The sequence below is a fragment of the Colius striatus genome, chromosome 7, assembly GCF_028858725.1.
Source record: "Colius striatus isolate bColStr4 chromosome 7, bColStr4.1.hap1, whole genome shotgun sequence".
In the NCBI taxonomy this organism is placed as follows: Eukaryota; Metazoa; Chordata; class Aves; order Coliiformes; family Coliidae; genus Colius; species Colius striatus.
This window is the reverse complement of record NC_084765.1, coordinates 27,039,077-27,066,961: the sequence shown is the minus strand read 5'-3', so window position 1 is coordinate 27,066,961 and position 27,885 is coordinate 27,039,077. Positions and strand designations below refer to the sequence as shown.

Sequence of the window (27,885 nt, the reverse complement as noted above, 5' to 3'; positions counted from 1 at the left end):
ATAAGGAACACTGCTTAAAACAGAAACCATAAAAGCTGGGAAATTACAAATTACAGGTATTAGTCATTCTTTACTGGCAAGAGGAGGCAATAAAAACCCCCACACGTTCAAATATGGTGTGACAAATAAAGTGACTTTTCTTAATGGAGGAGGCAGTAGTGCTAGGATCTGTTCATCTTGAAAATCCTTTATGCAATGAGAAGACAGCAGTGAACTGCCATTTTGAAGTTTTGGATGTACAAAATTATTTTGTTCCTTTAATAATTTTTTATTGTAACTGCAGAGTTCCTCTCCTCTAAATTTGCTGTGGCAACACCCTGGGTGTGAGAAGTGGTCTGCCTTTGTGGCTTTCAAATATTCCAGACCTCACTTATGTTCATTTCTACCCATAAGAAAAAAAATGGGCAAACCTTGAGATTTCCCCCATTTAATAGAAGATACAGCATTTTAGTAAGAAGATTTGCATAAACTCTGGCTATGAAGAGGAACAGTGTCCTCCTGAATGATGTTAGGTTATAGTATTAGGCTTAAACAATTTAAAAAATAAATGATTAAAAACCTTGATAAGCAAAATTATCTCTGTTCAGTATGTGGAAGCATTAAAGACAGAAAGAAAGGTAGGACGCTGCTAGATGAATCTCTTAACAAGACGATTTTTGAGAGGGATTTTTTGTGCACCAAAGAACATGAAAGCTATGTTTAAAAATTTAGAGTCTTGATATGTTCCGCCTCTGTGGAGCAGCAGAAAGCAGCTTTTTACAGTGCTACAATTCCCTGTCCAGCAGCTCTTTGAGATGTTTACGACAACTGTTTGTACTTAATGGATTGCACATAGACCTGATCATTAATTATTGTGCTTTTTTCCCCCAGTTATTATTTGTATTTGATGGGTCAGGTGGCTATTATCTTGCTGTTGTCAGTGCAGTAAATGCATTCTTAAGTCTCTCCCCACTCCCCCACCCGCTCAGAACAAAAAAGAGAAAAATAACCTTTCCCCTTCCCTATTTATCTTTCCAGTCACTCAGAATTTTGTTGGAAAAAATATCCAACAACAGTGAGTTATGGAGTTTTTTTTGTAATGCAGTCATTTAAGAGCTTCAAGTTGGCAGCCATCCCATCCACCTTAATCCTCTTCACAGTTTGCAAGCAGTCAGCTGAGACCAAGAGTGCACTAGTACTTAATAGACTCTAGTGTTTGAACTATGGCAATTGCGTTTAGCTTCCAGAACTGGTCTTAAGTGCCTAGTAAAACCCTACAGCTTTGGTTTCATTAATTAGAACCTCCCTTCCACTTATTTGTAGAAAACATTGGCCAGCATGTTCTTTCAGCTCAGTAAATATTTATACAACTCATGTATGATTTTTAGTAATGAATACTGCTCATTTTCAGTGCATCCAAAAAGAGGCTCTTCCCACATATTAACAAATTCCTTGTCAGAGCCAGGCTAAGCATGGCCATTCAGGTTAAGAAAAGGTAAATTTAAATAATTTTTTTTTCATTTTTCATCATGTTTGCAGGAGTTTGAGTGGCAAATGAAAAAAATCCAGTGGATAATAATTACTGATTTAAACCAAGTGGCCAACGTTACCACTGAGTGTCTGTCAGATGACTGAATGTTGCACTGTGATGATATTAGTTCAGATCCTACCAGGATGTATTTATATGAGCTTTCTGGGATGTATTATCACCTTCCAAACTTAATCCTGTTTATCCTCATCCATACAATCCCTGTGAGGCAATATTACCCCTGTAACGCAGATGGGGAACAGAGATTGAATGCCTGGCTCAAGGACACATTCAAAATCCTTGCCTTAGATGTATTGACAAAATTGCCCATCTGTATGGGAAAATACATACCCAGCTATTCACACGTGCATATCTAGCTGTGTGCACAAATAACTATTTTCTGTGTGCAGGAATGAAATTGGGCATCGGCACATTGAACCCTTTTAGGGAAACATCACAGGAACTGGCTGGAGAATTTCTCCATTCTTTTGAATTAGTTGTTAGTGAATTCTTACTTTCAATATTCCCCCAAATTGTTTATTTTCTCCATTTGGTTCTCTCCTGTGTTCTTCTCTTATATTTTGATTCAAGTACTAATCTTGGTTCCATTTATGCAATACTACTGATGTTAATGTGTTAATGTTAATGTATTCTTTTTATAGGAAGTGTCTTAAGCAGTAGTTTTCCTAAGTTTCTCATTCTTCACACAGTTTGGAAAAATAAGAAAACAAAGTGAATCTTGAAAAAGTGAATCTTCAACAGTTACTGATTAGCTGATGTACAGAGGGAGTATTCACCGTTTCTACCTGCATGGAACTGTACTCCCAAAGTGAAAGGTTATAAGAACTCTAGGCACTTTAATTAGATGCATAAAGTTAAAGGAAGTTCCAATTCCCTTCTTTCTGTGCCAAGGCAGTACTGTAACAGCTCTGGGTTTAGTTGATACAGATGATGCATGGCTGATTTCTGTGCTGAGGAGATCATATCCAGTGCTCAGATGCCCCAGCTGATGACCCAATACAGAGAGGGCTGCTGGGGGTTCATCCTGCTGAGAGAATTTGGCAATTTTTCCCTTGATCTTCAGCTAAGGATCACACTTCAGCCAATCTGACTTTTATTTTGTTTGCTACTTTTTTTGTATTCTGCAAAGGACAAGAGGTCCACCTGTAAGGATGATCACTTGTAGTTTTGATGTTTAAAAATGAAAGATTCTTTTCTTAAATTACATTCTTTCTATATTTTCTCCTTTTAGGAATAATACTGTGGGTATCTCTGCTGTCTAGGGATAATTATATAGATTTGTGGTGTGCAAATATGGTAAGAGATTCAGTACAAAAAGAATGATGTTATATAAAAACTTTACAAATATTATTCTGTATCATTTTCAAGAGGAACATCTTTGTTGAGATTGTCGAGTGTTAGACAATATCTTAGGTAAACTCAGTGTTTTAGTGTAAGGGAATTCAAGAAATCTTGTGAAGCAGATGTCATTTTCACCTGTGTACCAAATAGCTCCTTTCAGAGCTTTTGTTGACTGTAGTTGGCAGTCATCTTGGCCCTTTCAGCAGAGACTAATACCTGACTGCTTGAAACGTATGCAGTCATTTAAGCATTTCAAATATTTGGATGAGAGTTTTCTCTAAATCAGTGAGACAGCTTGTTAGTTAAAAGTAAGTTTTCTTCATGAATGAGCCTGAAGAGCTAAGCTGCCTCTTGCCTCCCCTTTAGATCTGCTTCATCCTTCGGTGAGATAAAGAGTAGTGGCAGAAAAGACATTTGCCTTGCTGCAGCTTGTTGGATTAAAGAGAACCCTTTGGTATTGAGTGCTGTCAATGCGGCAACTTTTGGAAGCACTAAATTTACTTATAAAAAGTTCTTTTTCAGTTGCCCCAGGACAAATCCTTACATGTCATGCTTTTGCCTGGAGAAAGTTTTTATATGGAAATACTTTTTTTTTCTTAAGATGGTACAGAGGATGTCTAGAGTTTGTCAAGCCAATTGATCCTCCAGGGAATGTGCTGACTTTCAGTATGTATGGAGGATTTTTAAAGCAGCTGAGCGAAATCCCTTCTCAGATAAGATGCTTTCTATTTTGTCAGTTAAGAGCATCCTCAAATTGAAATAGCTCAAACATAATAAAATCTCTCTTCCTCAATCCCTTGCCTTCTCCTCCCAACCCCCTACACAAGCCATCCCCGAAAGGATAATCCTGGCAGTGATGTCATTAGAATGAATTTATGGACCAGTGTTGAATTTTCTTGTCTTGAGCTTCAGTTGCTAATGCTGTAAATTTGATCAGTGTATGTAAAGGAGTCAGGTTATGCCTGTTTCCCAGCCTTGTTTAATTTCCTTGGAGCCCTGAGAATATCTAATGTAGGATTATTTGGATATTTGCATGCTGCTTTTTTTTTTTTTAACTACTACACAGCTCCATATTGCTTCCAAGCCTTCATAAAATCTCTTGCAGTGTTCCTGAGCAAACCATTGTCTTCAGGGAGCAGAAACTTTAAGGAAAAAATTTTCTTGGCTAAATGTGGTTAGAGATAACTACACCTTCTGGTAGATATTGTGAATTGTGACTTAAAATACAGGACAAATTGGAAAGTCATTCATTTTAATAAAATTTGTCTTTTTTCCAAAAAAAGTCAAATATTTTCATTGAGATGATCCTCTGTGCATTTAACCTCTAGAGAATATTTTTAACTGTTAAGAAGCAACAATGAATAAAGTTGATCTAAACATTTCAAGAATCAGGACCCAACTTAAAAAGGCTATCATATGAACTGACTAGGCAAAGAGTGCAAGAAATGCCTGAATTTACCTGTTTTGTTTGGAGATGTTAATACACAAAAATTGTGTGAATTTTGCACCGTCGTTGGAGGAATTGATGGCAAGAACAAAAAGATGAGTACAGCTCCCTCAAGTCTTAGTGCATACTGTTGAAATCTCAACCACATAACTTCAGCCTGGCATATTCAACCATGCTGTGTCAATCATATCAACTCACTCAATTCACAGAAATGGGGCTTTTCCCACAGGCTTATGTGTAAGAGGAGAGACACATGACACTGGTATCTTCAATGAGTTCAGTGCATAGAGAGGGAAAAAAAAAGGCCAAAGTCAGTCTGAAACGTGTGATGGAAGCAAGATTTTTGCTTGGGGCTTATATCTAAAATTTACTTTCTTTTTTCTGTGCCAAGTTGATGTATATATTGAAAGTGATAAATAGTTGCTTGAAGTACTCTGCTGCTTTTCAAGTTTAATGTGTAATAAACAGGAAACCTTGCAGAACAGAAAGAACAAATGGACAAGGCTAACCCAGCCAGGATGATTTGAGAATTGGTAGGCAGTAGGCTGCTTTGCAAATCACATTCCACAAATCTATGGGTGAAGCCTGTGTACATTGCAGTAGGAGGTTTTGATGATGATGATGGATGCAACAAACAGATTTACTGTCATACACTGTAAACAGGAACGCACATTTGCCTAGTAACAGGGTTGCCAGAAAACTGAAGTAACAAGTGCAGAGTCTCAACTGCACTTTTCAGGTGATTATAGCTGAGGTGTAATCATTGTTTTTGTATACAATACACATATCTAGGCAGTATTTTAGGACACTTCTTAACATAACATGACCTTTATCACTCTTCTTTATTCATAGCAGGTATTTTCCTACTTCTGAGTAGAGGATTTAAGGGAAACTCTTTTGATGTCCTAAGGGAACATCTTTCCAACTTAATGGAAAGATGCTCCTAGGTCCAGGATCGTGGGAAACATTAAGCTTGCCATACAATTACAGACATGCCAAAGTCCTAATATAAGTGAAAAATACATCAGAGTTCTGTCCAGGCTCTATAATGGTGTAGTTAAAGCAAGCAAAACCTTATCTTACTATAATAAAAGGGGCTTTTGTGCTGCCAAGTAACTATGTCACTCTTGGGGCATTGATTCAACATGTCCTTTTGATTTATCTTCCTTAGATGGTAAATGCCATTTTTAGCATACGTTATAAAGGCAAATAAGACTCTATTTGAATTTGGTTTATGGCTTCATTCAGTGTAATTGAGCTATCTGGTAGGCATTTTTATTATACAAATTCTGAAATATACTTTAGGTCAAGGGGATATTAACACCTTTTTCTGTTTCTTGAAATGAATAAATATATTATGAGCTGCATTTGCATGCTGGAACATAGTAATCTCTGTAAAGGAGCAAAAGTTTTTTACCAGGCCCTGAATGCAGGGATGTGCTGAGATTTTGACTGTGCTGTGCATTACCAGCCATCACAGCAGTGCATCTAGCACTGCAAAACAACTGGTGTTCTGAACACGTGGAAGTAAAAACAGCAATGATCGTAAATAAGGAGAAAACAAAGACTCTGAAAAGTAAGTGTCTGACCAAATTTGGGCTGTAATTATACTAGTTGAATGCAGTTGAATGAAAAACCAATTTCACAAATTTTGTTTAGATTTGTAGCACATATTAGAAAAGAGAATCAGCCCGTCTTTAGGAAAAAATACGTAATGACTTTTTGAGGTCTGTTTCAATTTATTCTGATTTCTTTTAAGAAAAATTACCTAGGAGGGAGTTAACTTTTCTTTTCTGTACATGAACATTTTAAACATGAAAAGAGTAGGCTACCATTTCTGACAGACACTGAGGAAGGTCATAGTTTTCCTTTACTGCTTGTAACTGGCATTGAAAGTGCAAGATGAGTACAACTTAGCAATTTGTAGCATTTCTATTGTGCTGTAGTATTAAATAACTTTAAAAGGAGCAACAAGTGCAGTATTCACTTGCAGGTAAGAGGAAATTAGAAATTTGTCAAAATCCTGTCAAGAAATGTAGTTCACATCAAGAGCAACCAGTTTATTAATTTTGCTGTAGTCGACAGACTTTTCTCCAGAGTCTTCTCCCCTTTCCTGAAATAAGTTTAGTGATTTAAACTCATCTCTCCAGGGGTCTCAGCACTGAAGGAGTCTGAAGTGTTGAAGTGCGACTTGTGCTATATTCAAGTCTCAAATTTTGCACAAACTTCTAGCACAAATCCTTCTCTATTTTCCCCGCATTTATCAAAGCTGATGAATTTGAAATAATAGACTCTTATTTCTTTTCCTCAGGAGAACAAAGCAATAAAAAATTGAAATTCAACCTCAGTATATTTTGAAATATTAAAAAAAAAAAAAAGAAAAACTTACTGTGATAGAAGACTGCATGAAAAAAAAAGTGTATTTTTTACAACAGTCAGTCTCAGAAGAATGCTGAAAAGCAAATATAAAAGCACATTGCAGCTGAAGTATCCAGTTGGGACAGATGAAGTAATGTGTAGGGAGTCAATTTTTATTGATCAAAAATATTACCTTATAAATACTTTGCAGAACAAATGAGTACAGAAAATATATTTCTTACTAAAAATATTGATGAGCTTTCAATTAAGCTTAAAATAATCCTTCAGTTATAGCAAGAATCTGATATTCAAAGTTGGCTTCATTTCATGCAGAATGAGCCAAACTTATCCAAGGTGTTAAGTAGATGAAAATCATTGGAGTGAACCAAGGAATTCAGTCAGTCTAATAAATTGCCTTTATGATTTTGAAATGGCTTCCATGGCAGAGAAATAACTATCTTATGAGACAGCTATCTTTTTAAATCCTGTAATCTACAAACCAACACTGAATTTTCTGTAGCCATCATGGAATTATCTATTCAACACTATAGGATGATTTGAAAAACTGTTAAGAAACATTTCTATGTATTCTTGATGAGATCTTAGCACATAGACATATAATAATGTGACTGTTGCACATTGTTGCATTAACTACTTTTAGAGTGAAGGCCCAGATTTCATTTCTAAAATATGTATGAGTTACAGTATAAGATGCAGCATTAAAATTCTACTCCTTAGACATGTTATACTTCTTATTTTGTGATATCTCAGTCATCTTGATGAAGTCATAAACTGATTCTGAAAGAGGCAGTGAGAAAATCCTTGCTTGGAGAGCTTTTGAATTAAGATTACTGCTATAAGCCAGGCAGACCAGTTTATAAATACATGACTTGTAGTTATGTAACTACTTAGTTTTTGTTTTGTTGTCTGTAAACTGCAGATAGTGTTTGGTTTTTGAGGGTGTATAAGCACAAACTTGATGCAAAAATGTCAACCTGGTAACACTAAGGAAAACATAAAAAGTACCCATGGTAGTGTTGTTTGCTTTTTGTTATGGGATGAATCTTAGCATTTTGGGGGCTGCCTAAATGTAATTGTCATACTTTTTTTTACTAAAATCCTGACATTACAACTCTACCTATAGTCAGTCACAGAAGTGAAGTGTGATTGTACAGGTTAAGTTAGGAATTGACCAAAAGAACAGTGTGGGTAACTTGCCAGCCTGTTACCTTGTATGATATTCCTATTTGTTCCCAAAAGTTAAACCAGAGTTTTAGTGGCTATATTTGAACTGGAGATCTCCCAGAGTGACTTGCATGTCAGAGCAAATGGGATTGATAAATCACTTCATAATGTCCTTCCCCCATGCCATTTCTTCCAGCTCAGCAGAGAAACCATATCAGTGTTGTATCGGGGGGATCATGCTAGTCAAAATGTCATCTTTCAGATAAAATACATGGCAAGTTCCAATTACTTTGTAACTTTCCCATATACTTTTCATCCCAACTGTACAACCTGACCAACTCCTTTCTACTGCCATCAGAGCTGCACACTTGAATAGTCCATGGATGCATCTTTTGTCTGTTAGAAGGGGCCATGAACACGGAGTTGACCAAGTAGTATTTTTAAAAGAACAGAAGGAACTGCTTAAAAGGCACTGGAATGTGATATAGGCAAAACTTAGTAGCAAGGTGCTCTTCACTTTGGCATCTTTGTGATAATAATAAGAATATTTGTCTGTTGTCCTCACTTTATCTATCAGTTAAAACTCAATGAAGCTGAAATTTTGTGTTGGTATGGATTAAGAGCATACTTAATGCTCTAATACTGAGTTTCTAGGAGGACTTCCATATGCCAGAAAATGCCTGCCATATACAGTTGCCACTGCCTTCAAGAAGAGAAAATAAATAGCATTTTTGTTTGGCTAAACAAAAGAATTGTTCTGCTTTGTATACATGAATAAATTGTAGGTAGTTATCTCTTTTACTGCTGAGCATGCAAATTTAATGCCTCAAAGAAATGCATTAGAAGAATTGTCATACATACTTTTCAATTAGGTAAATTTTGCTTATGTGAACACTCTCTTTTTATGGTTATTCCTGAGAACCAGGCATTTATGACTGACATTTGAATTGATAATGAGCTCTCAAATTTTTGAAATGACAGCAGTATTGATGATCTCTTTATTTCAAGAGAAGTGAACATATTTGACTAAGACCAGGAGGGAGAATACTTGGATGTAACTAACCAGCAGAGCATGTTGTAGCATACCTACTAACCAAATATTTTGGATGCCTACTTTGCTCTAAGCTCTTGTAAAATAAAAAGATAGATACACGGATGTAGATTTGAAGTTCCTGAAGTCCAAGACACTTCTATTGTTTTCATTTATTTTAAGATTTTGGTTTAATTTAAACAAAGAGTTAGATACATGCAATAATTTAAAACTGAGTACCCTTCAGAACATGATGCTATGTCATGTTTCCTTCCACCTGAAGAATCCTTGGGTTTTAGTGTCAGACTGGCACATGGAGCATACCTGATGCTGACAAGTCACTTCCATCTTGAGTGATGTAATATTATATGAGTTTTATTGCGAGTAGTTACACTAAGTGGAAATCTGGATGATATAAAGAATTGACATTCTGACTCCTGATACTGATACTCCAAAAGAAACACATAGAAATGCTACATAGTTGTATGAAACAGAGCTGGTGAAAGAGACTTTCATGGTATGTACAGACATCTGTGAGTGATGATATTTAATAGTTTTGCCTAGAACATAAGTTGTAGAAAGAGCAGTTGGATTAGAAGTGTGTAGCTAGTGCAGGAGACCCTTTCAGTACTTGCATTCTGTAAAGTTAGAGTATCTTATGTGGCACATTAATGCTATTTTAAATATTTTGCCATATCAAATACTGTATTGTACAATATGCTAGGAACAACTTAATGCTCATCAAGACTGGGTTCTGTGATTGGTAAATATTTGTTACTTATGACTGAATGCTGGAGGCCTAATTTTGTAGATGCACATGCTATCAGTGGAAGCAGGTAGCCTACTGCAGCACCAACATTCACTGGATGTAGTTTCAGAAAACTGACTAGATCAGTGACTCAAATTAAGGAAATGTAATTCTTTTTTGGGGGTTGTTGTACTGTATTTTGTGAACATATACAGCTTCCAGAATGTAATGATCATATTCTGCTTGTGGGCAACTCATGGCCAGTTTTTTCCTGGTCATAGAAATATTGAGAGGAATTTGTTGGTTGTCTCCTGTAACGTCAGTGAGAACATGGAAGGTAATGGGATATATTATTAAATAAAACAGTTTTTATTAAAGGCTATTAAAGGGTAGAGTAAAAGAAAAATATATATTCTAAAGAGAAACCCATTCTTTCCCCTTCCCTTACTTAAGAGTAGCCATCAGATCACTTTAAATCCTAATGCAATGTATTTAATTTTGCAGCATTATTAAATAACTAATTCCTACTGTGCAAAATCTAAGTAACAAGGACTACATATTTGATAGTTATTTAGTTTTGTTTCATTTTGTTTTGGTTTACATAGGTGAAAGAGCTTTGGCAGCCTGTGTGAAAATGTTCACATCTTATTTCTAGCTACCTGAAGGCACAGAACTGGGGCATTGAGGCTTCTTTTATCTTCCATCTTGTAGGACTGCCTCTAGGTGAGAAACGGTGTAATCAGGACTGCTGCAGCCTTGTGGTTGCTATCTCAGCCACTACCTCATATTAGGAGCCTCTCAGTGAGAATTTCAGTTTTGATCTAAGGACAGTTAGATTTCCATGCACTTGGAGAAATGACTGAAAGTAGCTGGCCTGAGTTAACTTAGAGGAAGATAACTCCCACTCTCAGTCTTTGTTTGTAGTTTGATAATTTTCTGGATTTTATGAAAATATCATGATTTCTTCAATGCCTGCCTCATGTTTTAAAAGCAGTTTGAAAGCCTGTATAAGAAAGGAGAGTGTAAAGTTTAAGTAAAATGTTGCTTTGAAATAACTTCAAAAGTATTCTTGAGATTAGCTGCCTGATATGTATGGGAGATCTGGGAGAGTAGCCAAGTAGAATGTAATTTTATGGTTCCAGATGGAGAATAAAAACCTTACTGCTTGTACTATAGTATGGACTATGGAGTGTCCAGCATACATACATTTGTGTGAGTGCATATGCCAAACTTACTGCTTTTACAAATGATGCTATTTGATGCTTCTTAATATTAACAAGCAGTGAGTTTGCAGAAATGGTGCTACTTGTTTAAAGGTTCACATCTGCTGGGATATTTTTGTTGTCCAAGATCACACTAAGTAGAAAGAAAGTAGAACTGTAGTCAATGAATTAAATGGGAGGGAGGGCCAGCTGTGAGGATTGATTCCCCTCAGGAAAGTACACACAGTACAGAGCCTCTTGCCTGTATATCTAGTGCAAGTTAAACGAAAATTGTTCCCATTAGTGTGTGGATAGGACAGAGCCTTTAGCTGAAGGAGACTCTGTTTCTTGAATGTCACAGGAATGAAAAAGTGCTTTCAGTGGTGATGTCTGCCCTACTCATGGCAATGTTCTCCTGTCACTGTTAAAACTGTATAAAACAGTGGCTCTCGGTAAGGCTCACAGATTAAGTAAATACACTATATTGAAAATGCCTGTTACAGTTTTTAATAAATATTCTTTTTTTCTTACACTTTGTAGTCTGTTTCAAGAACTGTAGGGACTTGCTAGGATTTATGCAACTGTGTACACTCAGCTGGATTCTGTCCATCTGTGTTGCTCTGCCAGACTACTTTGAAATCCTTACTTTGTGATTTGCTTGGTCAACTGCGTAACTAATAGTCATTAAAACAAAGCTAATTCGTGGTTTCTCTATAAAGACATCTGCTGTAAATACACTCATATATACAGTTCTGAAGTATATTTGACTTGTAATGTGTGAAATACGATACAATTATGGAATGGATATTTAGCCTCCTCTCTGGCACTATGTTCCATGGTGATATTTCTTACACAAGAACATAACGACCATTTAGTGAAGATTCTTCATTTCATTTCTCCTAACCTGAGACACTGCTTATTTGTGAGGACAAAATAAACATTAAAGCTCTGTAAGGTTGTACAAGAAGGAAGCAGATTGTCTACAATTAAGGGTTTTGTTTGTAATTTTCCCAATTTTGTTCAATATTTAATCTCACATCAGAGAAAAAAACAGTTAATGCCCTGTGCCACATGTAATACCAGTATTAATCTAAGGTTTCCATACAGATGGGAACAGATTGTTTATAGGAAGATTTGAAATAATGAGTTGCACATGATCAGTTGTCCAGAATAATATTAGGAGAAAATTGTTTGTTCAATATTAATCACAGATGAGAAGAGCACTATCTTTAACTTAGCCTTAAACATGAACTCTTAGATCTTGAATTTGTTTCTTGAATTCTTGTTTCTTTTGGAGCAGTTTTGGTGTCAGAGGTTTGAAATCAAATTGAGGTGTGTTCAGAAATTTTTATTTGGGAAAATCTAGAAAGAATAGGGAACAGAGAATTGTACAATGAGAAATAACTCATGATAGTGCTGTTTTCTCTCTTCCGAGTGCTCTGTAACTTGGAAAGAATTAGAATCATTTGTATGCACATTTTCACATACGTTCCTATTATTTTAAGGACTATCAGGCAGGCTACTGAAAGATGATGCAGCAAGTCACTCTCAGAATCAAGAAAACAGTTTGAGTTGCAGGGGCTAAAAAGTTTAATTATCTCAATAAAATAAGTTCAAACCATTTTTTGAAAAATTCCTTGGGATTTTAATCTGTTTGTCTCAAACATTCTGCATCCATATTTGAGTAGGAAGTAAAACAATTGTGTTGCAGAAAATTTTCTGTAGCTAATTTGGACATAACCATATGGTTCTAAGAGTAAGGCTAAAGCAACACTTCAAAAATAAAACTGAAAAATTCTTTGATGGAATTTAGGCATAAGAAACAGCTGTGAATCTTAGGAGAGCAAAGCTGTTTTTCTTTCAGTACTGAAACATTTAGGTCAATTTTGATTCCTAGGACTTTTGTCCTTAAGTCCGTTGGCATATACCATAGAATGATCAAGACCTGCTGAAAAAAACCTTTTTTTGAATGGTGAGGTGCTTTATGTTTGTTTTGGGGATTTTTTTAATTGTAGAAAGTTTTCTTGTTCTTATATGCCTAGTGGATGTTGCCCTTGATCCTCGCTACACTAGCACATAATTTATTTCTCTTTTGAGTGAACTATAAGCAGTAGAGTCCGTTAACAATTATGACATAAAATACTAAAATTACTTGGAGCACTTTCGGTAATGTGTGCTGATCATCATTAGCAGCTCTTCTGTCCTAGACAAGGACACTGTTCTGCAACATCATTTTTTTGGTTAAATTCATTTAACTTGTATTTACAATATGTGTTTACATATTATTTTTACCTTGGTGATTATAAACAGTGACCTACAAAGATCAGAAAATTCCTTCAATCCAGAGACCCTTACAGACTTTAATATAAGCTGTTATTATAGTTTCTCAAAGAATTATCTCCTTTCTGAATACCCACCAATCTATTATTCTACTTTCCTAGGTTCTCAGCAAGTGCCTAAGTGTTACATATAATCTTCCACCTTAACTGCTAGCTTTGTGTAGTGGCAGTGTAAAAGAGAAATGGAGTAACAGGATGAAACACAGCAGGATCCAAGCTTGTAATACATTTTATTTCTGACTTTACACAATGTGTCAGGTAGGAGGCTTAGAGTCTAAAATTTTAACTTTTTTTTTTTTCCTGAAGATTTCCAACCCATCATAAAATGACAAAGTTCCCAAACACACTAAAGCCATAATGCTGGCTTGAGGGGAGGATAGAAGGAAGTAAAAAAAGAAAAAAATCTTGGTATGCACACCCACATGAGCAAAGTATCATATACGTATGCCATCTGCATAGATATACTGTTATCAGATCAATGTTAATCACCTGCCTTTGACACAAAAAAGCAAAGCAAAGGAAACACAATGGTGCTTAGCAGAAGACCTGGAGATTACTTATGAGCTTTGCCAGTGATGCGTTTGTTTATCCATACAAACTTCTGAGGAAGAGTATTCTCGGAGGTTTAAGAAAATTGCACTCAAGAATATCTTCCTTTGATATTTTGCAGAGTAATGTATTCTGCCAGACAGGGGACTTTTTACTTATCTCTCTGTACATCAAAGTATGTTTTCCCCTTGAAATATGGGAAGTTGACAACTGTACAACAGCAGCAGGGATCTGGGTTCACAGAGTAAGCAGTGTTTCATTATGCTTCTTTATTTGGATGGGCAACTGTGAGAAATAGCTTATGATGTATAAAATATCTGAGTCTCTTTTTGTACTTGAAGACATTGTTATCTCTATTTGAAGTTGGCTAGTGAAGGTCAGTCGGGCTAACCACTTGTGAAAAAATATCCTGTCTCAGTTGGTAGATACTCTTTTCAAAGTTCATTGCATCCAGAAAGCTATTTTTGTAAATACCACCCATCATGGCAAATTACATATTATTAGTGGGAGGGGGAAAGGGAATGGCATATGAATTCTTTTCAGTTAAAAAAATTCAATTGTTTTTTTGTAAAGAGCATTGCACAGCAACAATGAAAAGTCTAAGAAGTTAATTTGTTTAAAATTTGGTGTTGATCAGGAATGTCAAATTGCGCTGCTGAAGTGATCAATTCTGTGATAACTGTAATACTGAAACTTTCACTCACTGATAACCATGGCAGTGATATATTGTGGTATTTTCATGACATTTCCTTTGCTTTACTTTGAAGTCTAGTTGGTTAAGTCAGGAAGTGTTTCTGTTTTAGCAACAGTGAAGTTAGGGTTGTTTCTTCCTCTTTTTTTTTTAAAGAATGGAAAGCTGGCTGTTTAGGATCATGCTACTAGTGGCAAGGTGGTCACATATTACTCTGGTCTATCACATTTTGAAAGGAAGCGCAGTAAAAACTGGGATATTTCATTAAGTAACGTTTTGAAAAGAATCAATAGGTTCTTTGTGCTGCACATTAAATACAGACAGATCTTTGTTTTTCAGTGGTGTATTAGGTTCAGCTTTTATTATACAGTGTCAGTCCTGTAAACTGATGATCTAGTCACAGTCTAATCTTTACAACTGAGAGCAATCCCCATTAATAAGACTAATTTTGTGAAGAAAATTACTAATATATGTTGGACTTGCAGAATTAGTTTCTCAAGAGATTCCATTGAAGTTACAAGAACTAAGGAGATACCTGTGTAAGACTTCTAGGATACAGCTCATACGGAAGGCATTCAAACATATATGCAAGTGGGAGTTAGCATAGGCCCGAAGAAGACTAAAGATCTACTAACCCTCCTTTTTAACATGAAGTAGTTTTCAGACTGATTTTTTATTCTCATAATACATTCATTTCTAGAAGATTATTATGCTTCAGTGTTCCGAGTAGCAGAGTCATTGGCTTCCTACATTAAAACTAAAACCACCCCTGATGATGGAGGAATGTGTTGCGCACTTAATATTTATGTTTAAAACACTAGTTATAATGTATCTAACCTAAAACAATGTTTGGATATGCCAGCATTTTTTTTCCTCAGTTTTTTAGTTGCTACAGTTGCTAGTGGGAAAGGGAAGGTTTCTTTAAAGTTGACAAGTAATTTTAACATAAATAAAGATTCCTGATTAATTTAAATCTCCCGTTGCACTCACAGATGACTTTTATCCTTGTTCCATCAGTTTGCAGGTAGTCACTGTAAAAGCACAGTTCAAAGCAAAATACTTTGGTTTAACTGCAACTACCAGTGTAATTATGAAGACAATGTAAAAAAAGTTTACCTCTAATCTCTTGTTTTAAAAGGTTATCTAAAAATATCGGCATAAAACAGCTAAAAGGCCTTACTAGATGTAATCAGTAATTATTATGGAAACATCTGATTGGAAAAACCCACCACTTACCTCATGTTAGGGGAAAAAAAAATGTAGAAAAAAATCTATAGACACTAATATTTCCATCACTCTTTCACGTATCAGGGGAAAGTAGGCCCTCAGTCAGCGAATACAGCTAAGTCTGTTTTGTGCTGTGGCAAATCCCATTGTGAAGAGGCTGTGAGTAATCAGAAGTGACAGCATAAGCACTTTCTGTTCAAAGTGATTTTACAGAAAGCATTATTTTCTGAGAAAAGTACACATATGGCTCCCATAATGCTGAAAGAGCTCTGATGTATCCATTTATTAGCAGTAGTGTTGGGAGAGGAATTTTTGCAAATGGTGTCTGGATTTAAGACCTTTTTCTCTGCATTTCTCATTCTGTAAAACATCCGTAAAATTGTGGGAGCTGGCCAGATAGGCAAGGGCAGGGTGAATACTTCTGCCAAGGGAATGTTAGGACAATTCACGAGAATGAAGACTGTCAGGAGCTGTACATGCTGTTCATTGGTCAATCAAGAAGTCAAATGGCAGCAGAAATGTTCTTCCTTGGTGGAAGAACAAATGTTCTAATGACAGCTATAATTTCCAGTTCAAAGCGTAAGGCATACTTCAGAAAAACCTAGAGACAAAATGTTTTGCACTCATACCAAAGAATGAACAAAATATCATTCTTATGCGATCCAAATCTCTCTCCTTTTTACTCTGCCCTTCTTCTTGGCCTAAGCTTTCATTCCTATAATAATGCTCACCTCCCTGACACACAGAGCTGTCTTGTCCTGTCTACCTGCTCTGAGCCTGACAGTAATGATTGAGCTGGGGTGAAAATCTGAGACAAGACAAATTTAAAGGATGACTTTTCTCCCTGTAGTAGCTACTAAAAAAACAAAAATAAAATAAAAAAAACCCAGATTTTATTTTTATTATGCTTGTTTACATTTTGTTCTTATTACTTACCCTGACTCTACAGTTTGAAGCTAGAACCCTAATTCCTAGTGTGAGAAATATGCAGATGGTGCTAGGACCTTTCCATTTAAGTCAGTACACATACATAATCAAGTTCTAGCATTCTGATTTTTGTAAATTGCTTACCAGTGTCACATTTACAAAATTACTCAAATGAATTGCTCAGAGCTTCTCTTCCCAGAGTTTGGAGCCTCTCAGTTTTTCTTTTCATTGGAGCCTCTCAGCTTTTCTTTTCAGGAGAAAAGATAGGTTCCAGTGCTTATAGTTGTAGAACTCAGTGGTTCAAGACCAATAGCAACACAGGTGCAATTGAAACAAAATCTTCATGACATTTGTGTCAAACTTGATAGCTACATATTTGGGGCTATTGTTACAGATTCATATATCTACCAAAACCATGAATAGTTTGAAAACTGTTGGCTTTTGAAGTTAGCTCCCAATTTGCAAATAAGGTATCTATATTTTTATAAATTATTATAACCTACTGCCTCCCTGAGATGTTCCACAACAAAGAAACCTGAATAAAAGCCTGTTTTTTTTTCCATAGTAACTTGGTTTTGGAAGAAGTGGTTAAAGGAATAGGAGGGTAGCTAAGGAGATTCAGGTGTCTCTGTCTTTTCATGAACAGTAAGCCAAACAATTCCAATTCCAAAATTTCATTACAGGCCTAAATCACAAATAAAATGTTTCAAATACTTGCACTGTTTCCAGTAACCTCTTTCTCTTCTCATAAAATTCCCCCCAGGGAGAGTCAAGCTTCAGTAGTGAGGGGTCTGAGTACAGCACCAGTTATCTACTAAAGTGGAGACAATATTGTTCTTATTCAAGCATGAATTCCGATGACATTTAACAGAGTTAATTTTATCTTTATTTGGTATTATGAATTTTGCCTCATTCTGTTCACGCTGTTGCTTTCTTTAAAATGCCTCTCAAATTTCACTGGCACTGGACCATCGTTGGTGATTGCTGCCACATGCCTGTCTAGCATAAAAATATCTTTATTACTTCAGAAAGTATGTGTTTAACAGCTTGGAGATATTTGCATCTGGCTTGGAATTATGGCAAGTAATACTCATATTGAGAGAGCTGTTCATTTGGTTTTAATGAGCATAAGCTACAGCTTGCAGTCAAGGAACTACTTGAACTTAATAACATAGCAAATGAATTGTTGTACTACTCAAATCTGTTCTGTCTGAGTAGTTTGATGTGCACAAGTTAATGTGAGTGTGGGAAAATTTTTAACCATGGAAAATAAAAGGGGGCTTCCTTAAGTGTCGCTGGTATCTTTTATTTACATCCACTTCAGTTTTAGCCTGAGCCTGTATGCAAAGAAAGGAGATCCTCCCACCTCTAACATACAGGTCGTTGCAATTTTCATTCCTCTTTTATAGTGGCCTCTGTGTGCCTAAAATGAAATAGTTTAATGATTAAATAGATGTCAAAAGAATTTGCTCAGTGGTCGCTTTTCTAACATTGGTGTCATTTTTTCCCTACAGGTATTTCTGTAACAAAGAAGACTCATACATGTAAGTAATGTTTTTTGATTTAATCTTCTCTTACAAACAGAGTTCAGGTTGGGCTCTTCTGTGACACTCAGACTATTAGATGTCTGTCTGGTCTGAGAAGGCTCTGTTTTTAAAATTTGGGTGGTTTTTCTGCTTTAGAGTGGTTCCAGTCCTTGCCTGAAGCATCCTCCAAATGAATATACAGCGCATGTGTGTGCAGGTATATGTGTGTGTGCATTCACATATGTGTTAAGTCAGAAGGTGGAAAATGAAAGTTGTGAAGAAAGGTAGAATCCCTTATACTGCTATGTATACCTTACAGCTAGCTGGTAAGTAACATATCCAGAATGTACAGGTGAAGGAGAGTGGCTATGTTCTGCTATGTCTGTTATATATGCAGTTTGATTCAAATAAAAATACACTATTTTACTGAAAGTCTTCTGTCCCTTCCTATGCATTAATCTGTAAGGCAAATAAATGATTCTGTGCTTATGCTTAAGGAGCTCTTGTTGAAAATGAGGAAGTTATTGTTTTGCTCTCAACCATATAAACAAACAGTGCTCATAAATGGCAACCTTGGAAATGGATGTTGATGCGTGCATTTTCTTATGTATACATTTATACCGAATCTTCTTCAAAGACTTCGTTATTGCGGATCAGCTCTCATCTACTCGGCAGTGAGTTAAAAGCACAATACCACCCTCACATTTTAGTGAATATTTGAGCTCATGCTGACTGAGATTGACAGTACAGGAGACTGAAGTCCTCTGTATATCCGCAGGCCAGGCATTGTACAGACAGCTTCCTTGCACAGCCTTGCCAATGAGCTCAACCCTGGCCTGGAGCGACCACCCTCTCTAGAGGTGGTAAGTAATTCGGTATTTATGCTAGCTCAGTCTTGAGCCTCTCTCACATAGAGGCTAATGACTGTGCACCATGCTTTTTAAAGCTCCACCTGGAAATCAGCTGAAATCGCCCTATACATTTTGTATACAGCAGAGCCGTGTATTGACCTGCTAGGAGTCACACCTCCAGTTCCAGTATTTAATACCTTTTGTGGGGAAGATTAAATAGTAGCCACAAGCCTAAAGAGCACAGGAAATATGCTCTTAAGCCATGCCACACTGATGAAGGGTTATCATCATGTATAACTCAGTGGGTGCCGTTTGAGGCCTGTGATGAAAAATAGATGTATTAATCAACTGTGTTAGATGATTAGCCACGATTTACCATATATGACCTTTAATCTTAAGACAAGACAGAAATTAGGGACCTGGCATCTTCCATGCAGAGAATTCCGTTTGTGCTTATTCTAAAAGAACTGTCAAAGAGTAGTTTTCTGATTTCTTAATCAGTTGTCATGAAATTGCTGAAGCATGAACAAAAAAGTTCCCTGAATAATGGGAAGATAAGCTTGCCCATTAAGAAAGGATTAAAATAGAAGGAGCAGTGTGCTGTAATTGACATGATGAAAATGCAGGCTAGGTTTGCTAGCAAATATGTATGAAGTTTCATTTAGTTTTGGTTGAAGTTCTTTTAGAATTCATTCCTGTTATGACAAATTCTCATAGAGCAGGAATTAATGTAAATCGTGCATCTTTGGCATTTTAGTATCACACATAATAAGCATTTTTTTTCCTTATTGCCTAGAATTTTTTTTTAGTGAATAGAAGAAGTAGACATCAAAATTCACAGTTTTGGAATGACTTGGAAAAATATTTTATGTAAATACCTAAATACAAAAATTATAAGTCAAATCTCAATTGTTAACAACTACAAATGACAAGGAGAGCATTTCTGTGCATCAAGTCAATCTAGAGTTTGCCAATCACTATGTCAGTACGTGTAACACATCCAAATTAAGTGACATAGAGTAGGATTTCTGAAAAAAAATATAAAAAAACATTCTCTCAAACATTTTGTGGAATGTATGTACATTGTCTGCACTATTGTTTAGAAATATGGGTGAAGTGTTCTTACACCAGTTTTACAATGTATGGTATATAAGGGTGTTGACTGATGATAAGTTAGCACTTACTCCTAATGACCTTTTGGCTTAATTAGTGGAGTATAATGCCAGAGAGGTTGATACATTATTCATATGAAATGTCTGATTAATCCTTTTCTGACTTCATCCTTATGGCCATTTAAATTGTGCGGGTTTTGAAATCAGTGGTGGTCCATCTCCACCAGTTCTTACTGGTTTTATTGTTTAAGATTTTGGGTGTTTTACCCCCTGCTTAGTGTTAAGTCTGTGACAAAAGCATTCCATCAGCTGAAACTGAGCTGCTGTGCTGATGATAGTTGCTTAGGTCATTTCTGACTCAAACAGTAGCTCAGTATTCATACACGTGCAATGTAGTGCTGAAGAAATATAGATCTTTCATAATATAACTACCTAAAAAAATCCTGAGAGATTTTTCACTCAGTGATACAACTGATTTTATCCAGGTATGATGTTTCATTAGCTGCTCCCCATGTCCTCTCTTTATCAGAGTTTGAGCAAACCTGGTATTTTTAAACAAGAAGTGTAATACTCTTCCAAGCAGCACTAAGGGAATAAATTTTGTCCACTCCAAAATAACTTTTTTCCCTCAGTAGATTGAAGTAAAAATTCTTGCCTTCTGTCTATTTGTAGAACTATTCTCTTTTGGACTCATATGGTAATTTGATAGGTTAACCATTACCTTACATTACCTAAGTCAGACAATAGAGGCCAAGTCCTACCTCATCTTCCATACCAAGTAGGACTTTGGGTGTTTCAGTTCTTTTTTGACTTGTGAAAGATATGACTGGCACTTAGGGTCTTCTCTGATCATTAAATTTTTCACTAATGTTAGTAATATAACCCTCTTCCACTCATGTTTCATGCTGTAAATAGAAAAGTACTCAAAGTGAATGGTAATTTTAATGCACAGCTTCAGCCTTTTTGAAAATTGAGACAAGTGTCATTGTATCAGTGACAACAAAGATCTATAATCCTGGAGAACGGGAGGCTGCAAAGGATCTGGCATTAGTACCTACTGGCTTGGGTTTATCCTCAAGTTTGTAGTGTTTTATTTCTAGCATCTTAAGTCTACATCTTCCCATATGCAATGAGTTTGATGGCCTCTACCAGACCACTTGCAACTTAGAATTATCACCCAAATAATCACTCTATTTTTCTTCAGATTATTTTTTTATCCTGGGCACTGACATTTTGCAATGAATTTGACTTGACTGCCTGTCAAAGTAAGGGGTGGCTTCCTGTGATGTTCCCACAAGGCTAATACTGTAGTGAATCTGCAATGCAATGGAATCTTCTTTCTCTCACTTTTTGGATTGCAATGAAATATAGTCAGAAGCTTCAACGGAGTTGAATTGCATAGCTGGAGCTCACATCTGCATAGACATCCAGGTTCATTCAGTTGTTGTTTTTAAGACTGGAAATAAGCACAGATTTTTCAAGCCTTCCTTTGACACAATTTTCTACCCACATCTGCAGAAAGCCATGCAAGAGCTCTTACCATCTGCATTGTTCTGCTGCAGAAAAGTGTCACATACATGTCAGTGCAGAGGCAGGGGCCTGTCAGGGTGCTCTTCCACAGGTTAGGTTAACCCAGGTGCTGCTTTTAACTAGGGACTGCTCACTGGGTTTAACTTGCCAGTGACAGTGCATCTACAGCTTCACCAACAATACACAGTGTGGATGGTGGCCTTTGTGAGCTGAGCCCCAAGCTGCTTGCCAACTACCTACTTCTTGCACTTAGAGTAAATTACCACCTTTTGGAGAGAAAGGACCTGTTTCTTTGGGCAATCCCAGTGACAGATAGTGAATTATCTCAGTTTCTGTACCTGGAAGACCAGCTCACTTTTTAGGGAAATTAAAGATTCAGACCTATCACTCCAGTCTTACCTCTTGTGCTTTTGTAATAAGGGTTTCCCTTATTGGTAATGGAAATTCTGGTTTGTGCTACTTAGCAATTGTTCTTTCCTAAATCTTTGACTCGAATGAGACAGCCATTAAAGGCTGCTGCAAAATGATGTTCAAAATGTACACTGCATTCTCTGTTCATAGCAATCCAATCAGTTAAGCTGTTAGGAAGTTCAGCTTTATCTCAAACATATGTGTATATAATACTTAGCATTGCTTCCTGAGGTTGAATTAGGCCAGGGCAGCTATACCTTCATAGTTTCTGGACAGATTTGGCATGGACTATCACATTTCAGCCTATAACAACTTATTGTTACCTACTTCCTAAACTACCACAGATTTGGATACTTGCTTCTTTATTTTATGTCACTGCCTGGTAACAAATGAGACTGGCAGAAGTGGTTTCTGGCAATTGTGATTTGTTGATTGTATTGTAGTTGGTACAACAGTGAGAAAGAGACCACTAGTGATCTTTGAACTTATTGTGTTCATCTTTTATTATCTGTGTTTACTTGTAGTGCAAATGGATGTACTTGGGTATCATGTTCAGCATTGTATAGATATTTTTTTAATAACTCAAGATACATCCAGATTTAACAGAAAATACTTGTAGCAAAACTCTCTATAGACTAAGACTCCTTCAGACTCAGGACTTACCTGATTTGTGTGATTTACCAAAGTAGTTATTCTAGAGTAATTTTTCTTAAACAGTTATGTAAGTTGGCATCTGTCTATGAATTGCTTAATTTTGGTTTAAATACTCCTTACCTACACTGAAATGATCCTCTCAGTTAATTTCTGGCAGATAAGAAATGTTTGCAAAGCTAGGAACTGATTATAAAATGTAAAAAATGAATTCATTTGCATGAACAGCCATTCCTACATTCATCCTGTTGTAGGTGTTGGTCTAGAGAAGTGTGTCAACTCTCTGTGCTTTTATAAGGCTTACCTTTGGGCTAAATGGTCAACTCATGTTTTGAGCTTTTGCTGCAGTTGGAAGGTTTGATTATACCATAGGGAGATCAACTTTACTATATGCTGCCTACCATATGGATAAAGGTCTCAGAAGTAGAAGTGACCAAGTTCAGGTGTCTCAATAGATACTCGTTAACCTGACAAGCCCCTAAGCCTTTAACTGGAGTTTGTAGTGCTGTATCTTGAGCAATGCTGCATCATGGCTAGCAAAAAAAGTGTCTTGTTCTTTAGGCATAGGTATGCTCTTAATACTTCCCTGAACAGAGATCCACTCTTAAACCATGTCCTTCATATCTTGACTAAACAGTTGCTAAGAAAAGGACATTACTTATTAGAAACTAAGAGTCTGGTTTGGGGTAGGAGACAGCTCTTCAGCTTCTCAAATATCAAGATATCCTAGAGCCATTGCTCTAGTTCTACAAGCATTTTAACTTTTGCAGCTTAACTGAACCCAAGACCTGGATTTCTCAAAGTTTGTTAGTTATTTTGCTTAATTGCATTAGGGGAAAATAACTGTGATTTTTTTTTTTCTACTCTGATATATTATTTAGTACATCTGCTGTGCATTCTACTTCACCTCATGTGTTTTGTATGCCAGCTAAAGTAGGTAGATGATACTTTTCCCTCTCAAAATAGGAGACTGCAGAAAACTGATGGTTAACAGGATCTGCAGTTAACACTAAGGCCTAAAGAGAACAGGTGAAAACTAAACCCTGTCCCCTGAGGCCAATAAAATAGCTGTTTGGTCCCCTGTGTGTAACTTCCTAATAACTTTACTGGGCAGCCTTAAGATCCCTTGGGGGCTTCTCTGCAAGAGCACTCCCTCTCTTTGTTCAGATTGCTTATTAAAAATGATTTTATAATGAAGTTGCCTCAAATAGCAGCTACTTTCCTACTTGTCCTTGAAGCACTGTTTGCCCTGCTGAAGAATCTGAAGACAAGTATCTAGGGCTTTTCTCTTGTTCAAAACTTTTACTGAACTACTGCTACACTTGAATATTTTTTGTCTTTTCCTGTGAGTGAAAGAAAACCTCTTCATGAGCAGCTAGATATACCTTTAATTCCACTTTGAAGTCACCGATGTAAAAAGTTTGGTTTCAATGCCAGCATCATCAATCATTCAGTTTAATTCCCTGTCACACAAAACACTATGTCAATGACTTATTCGTTGCCTGAGAGAGAAGGGATGTTGCCTTCCTCTTGTGGTGGCCAAGTTACTGAGTACAGGGGCAAAGATGAAGGTATTGTCAAATAATCAGGAGAGGATAGAATATTTTTAAGCTCAGAAAATGTTTCTGGCTAGCTTGTAAGCAAGTGCTCAGAGTGCTGCATGTGAATGTGTGACTTTCATGGCATGGGTATAGATGGAAATCTGTGGATGCTCTACTTTTTCATGGTAGTTCTATGGCAAAGAAACATTTTCTCTGTGAAAGTTCTGATACTTGTGAGAGAGACTGGCTCTTTGCCCACATGGAAGCAGCTGTGTGTAAAGCATTGGGAGGACTTTATATTAATGCATGTTTTATGGCCTCACAGACTAACTGGCCAGAGGTGAGACATATCTGATGCTTCTAATCTCCTATTAGCTGCCCAAAAGCTTGGCTTCTGCCTGGGCCCCAACCCTTTGGCACAGTGGGAGGGAACATTCCGTTTGCTGTAAGGCTGATAGAACAGGCAATTAAATGCACTGCCCTGGAAGTCCCCTGGGGAACCCTGTCTATTAGCTGCACCTGAAGCTAATGTCAGGTCTCTTCTCTGGTTCTGTTCCAAGTATATGGAGCAGCTTCTATCTATATGGAATTTTCGTCTGTAGCCATTAATTATGGACTTACTTTATTGTGAGTTTTCTGGTAAATATTTAAAGAGAAGTTTTTCTGTGCCTTTATAGCAAAGCAGCATGCAAATTACAACATGGTGAAAAAAGTGCAAAAAGATGAAAATTAATTTAGGCGAATGGAGACTGATAAGCATTTGCAAACTGTTAATCATCCAGTATTAAAATGTATCTATGTGTGTGTCTATGTTGGATTATAGTTCAGATACTTCTAAATTATGATTGCCTAGCAAAATCAATTAGACAAGCCAGAAGACAGGAAGCTGTCTTAAACTTTGCATATCTTAATCTAGGGGTAAGTCCTGACTCTTTCATGCCTTTAGTACAAACTAATAGAGGTTACAAATCAATACATTCCAATTCTGCTCACATTTCATTTCTTTTTCTTGCCTGGCTTGTAGAAGTGTACACAACGGGAAGAGATACTCTCTTTCATGTTTAAAAAAATTATTTGGAGGCCCATATTTTGAGGAATAATGAAGTGTTGGGTAACCATTAGAAGGTTTCTGAAATTAACCTAAAGTCTGCCAGTATGATTGATGTATATTAAGTGATTTTGAATGTAACTCAAAAAGAAGTTTCAACAGTTTGTGGATGTAGTCAGTAAATAGTTGGGAACGTATGCAGTCTCCTCTTATACCCATGTCTTGCCTTATAATTCCCTAGAAAGCAGTTCTTACACCTTTTGCCGCCCTTGCTCTTCTATCTATTAATTCTTAAAGCCATCTGATGTTAGAAATACTGGTTTAAGTCATGAACCTTCCTTATTACTTCTGCAAAGCACTCCAAAAGACAGAGCACAGGATTGATCTGAATTCTTTTGTAGCTGCTTTAAGATTTGGAGTGAAACATGCTTTGATCAGCCCTTAAGACATATTCACTTTTTTTGTTGTTGTTTTTCAAGTCTTCCATCTTTATAAAACTCTCACAGCTGTGATATGAAGTTAATGTTTCCAACTTGATAAGAACAGCCATCCGATTTTGGTATGGTCATTGGTTACAAAAGAGAACTTAGCTGTGTGCTGAATGTAAGCTTCAAAACGTGACACTCTCCACACTCTAAGACTTTAATCCAGCTCTGAGAGCAGTAGAAGTTACTCTTGGCAAAGTCACAAAGTTCATTTTTTTTTTTACAGTTTTTGATTCACTTGGGCACCAGAAAACTTGACAGATGAGACTTTTCCAAATCAGCTTTTGTATTCTGCATATTTTTTGAGGCAAACAATGTGAAAACAAGTAGAGTGTGTTACTGTTCACGTCTTTCTTCTTTAGTATATGGGTCGTATATTTTGGCTCTGAAATAATCTGAGTCTAGGCGACTGTAACTATACATACAGAGAAACACCAATACACTGGAAGCCTTTTTACTACATCCTTTGCAATAGTTTCCTAAGTAGTTTTCCTAAGTAGTTCCTAATAGTTTTCCTAAAATTCCTAGTTTCCTAAATTACCAATAGTTTCATAAGTAGTTACTAAACAAGACTTGTTCAAGACTCTTGTCAATTTGATTTGAAAAGATATTTAAAGTCACTTCAGTCTTTAAAGAAAGATAAGTCTTTGTTTCTCTAGTTAGATTAATAGTAAATACAGCAAAGTGTTGGAATTAAATTAAGATTAAAATTAGCATTAAAACATAATCTTTATGCCTGGTTGCCCATTTGTTCAAAGATCAAAAGACAAAGGGTTTATTTGAAATTTTCCCAAAGTAGATAATTTATTCCCATAGATGTAACACTGCAGCCTTTTTTCACACATTGAGAGGGATGTGTCCTTAGAGCTTTCTGCTCACATTCATTTCACTTAATGACACAATAGTGCAGTTTGTTGTTGTAGTAAGGTTGAATTCTAATGATTCTAAAGCAAGCTCAGTCATATGGGCTTCTGCAAAGTTGGTATCTGAACTAAAAAAAGCACATTTTATTATCTGAATTTTGAAACCAGAGACTGATTCCATCATTCCTAATAGACTCATTTATTTGACAGCAGATTGCTGGACTTGTGCAGTTGCCATTCTGAAGCAACTGTTGAACCTGAAAAGAGCTTTTCAACATATGTTGATGGATAACCTTATTAAGACTGTAAAAATATTGGAAGTTTTTTCAGCTTTTCTCTGAGAACATCAACCTGGAGTTATTTAAATGTTAACCCCAAGCCTAGAACAAAGTTTCATGCCATCAGCATATAAGGCAACTCCTTATGGCAGATCAAGTGGTCACTGTGTTCATACTGAATAGCTTGTTCTTAATCTTAGCAGCCAATGATGATATTTGTAAAGCTCTTATTTTAAAACTAGTTTTTCCAGTCAGAATTTTTCTCCTTCTAAGTCTCTGGACATGAATTATAGTAGTTAACGTTCACCTAAAAGGGACCAAAAGCCTCAAAGGGTAGTGTGATTCAATCTGACTAACTAAAATTTGTGGTTGAAAGGTAGAAAAAGTTAATTAGTCCACAGTTAAACAGAAGCCTGTTAAAGTCTAGGATACTGACTTTTTAAAATTCAACTTTCCTTTTCTTTCTTCATATCCATTGAATAGTTTGAGGTATATTGACAGAATGTTGTGTCTCTGTGTGTATTGGTTAATTGGGGAGGATGGAGGGGGAAGCAGGCAGGTAGAACTGTGCAAACAGCTTTTCAGAAGTCTTGCCACATATTCATTATAGTTAAGTAGGAGTACGGGTGATTCTTGGGTTTTATATGGATCAAATGGTAGTGACAGATACTTTTGTTCAAGTTTCTGACCACCTAAATATCATCTGCATTTGAATTTGTAAATTGCAGAAGGGGTGGGAAGATGGTTATCTGATTATTTTTAAAAATTATGCTCACATAGAAATTGCTTATGCAAAATTCTTCATTAAACTGAAAGACTCAGTGTCTAATGTTATTTTAATATAGTAGTTGAATTTCCCATTGTATTTTTATAGTTTTTTACATTTAAAACAGGGAAGAAATACAGCACTTCATGATAAGATGAAGCAACACAATTTTTCTGTAATGCCATAATGATTTCCTTTCAATCAGCTGTGCATGCACCACAGAAGCAGTTAAAATAGGCATGATTTTGCGT

At 36.3% G+C, this 27,885-nt stretch overlaps 1 protein-coding gene across 2 annotated transcripts in view; it reads left to right on the top strand.

Moving 5' to 3' along the window:
- RORA (RAR related orphan receptor A) overlaps nt 1–27,885 on the top strand; it is a 334,831-nt gene that overhangs the window by 205,238 nt on the left and 101,708 nt on the right. For both annotated transcript variants that reach the window (XM_062000132.1, XM_062000131.1), the window contains exon 2: nt 18,087–18,116. In XM_062000132.1, the coding sequence (XP_061856116.1) occupies nt 18,087–18,116 (30 nt within the window). The remainder of the gene's footprint in view (nt 1–18,086; nt 18,117–27,885) is intronic.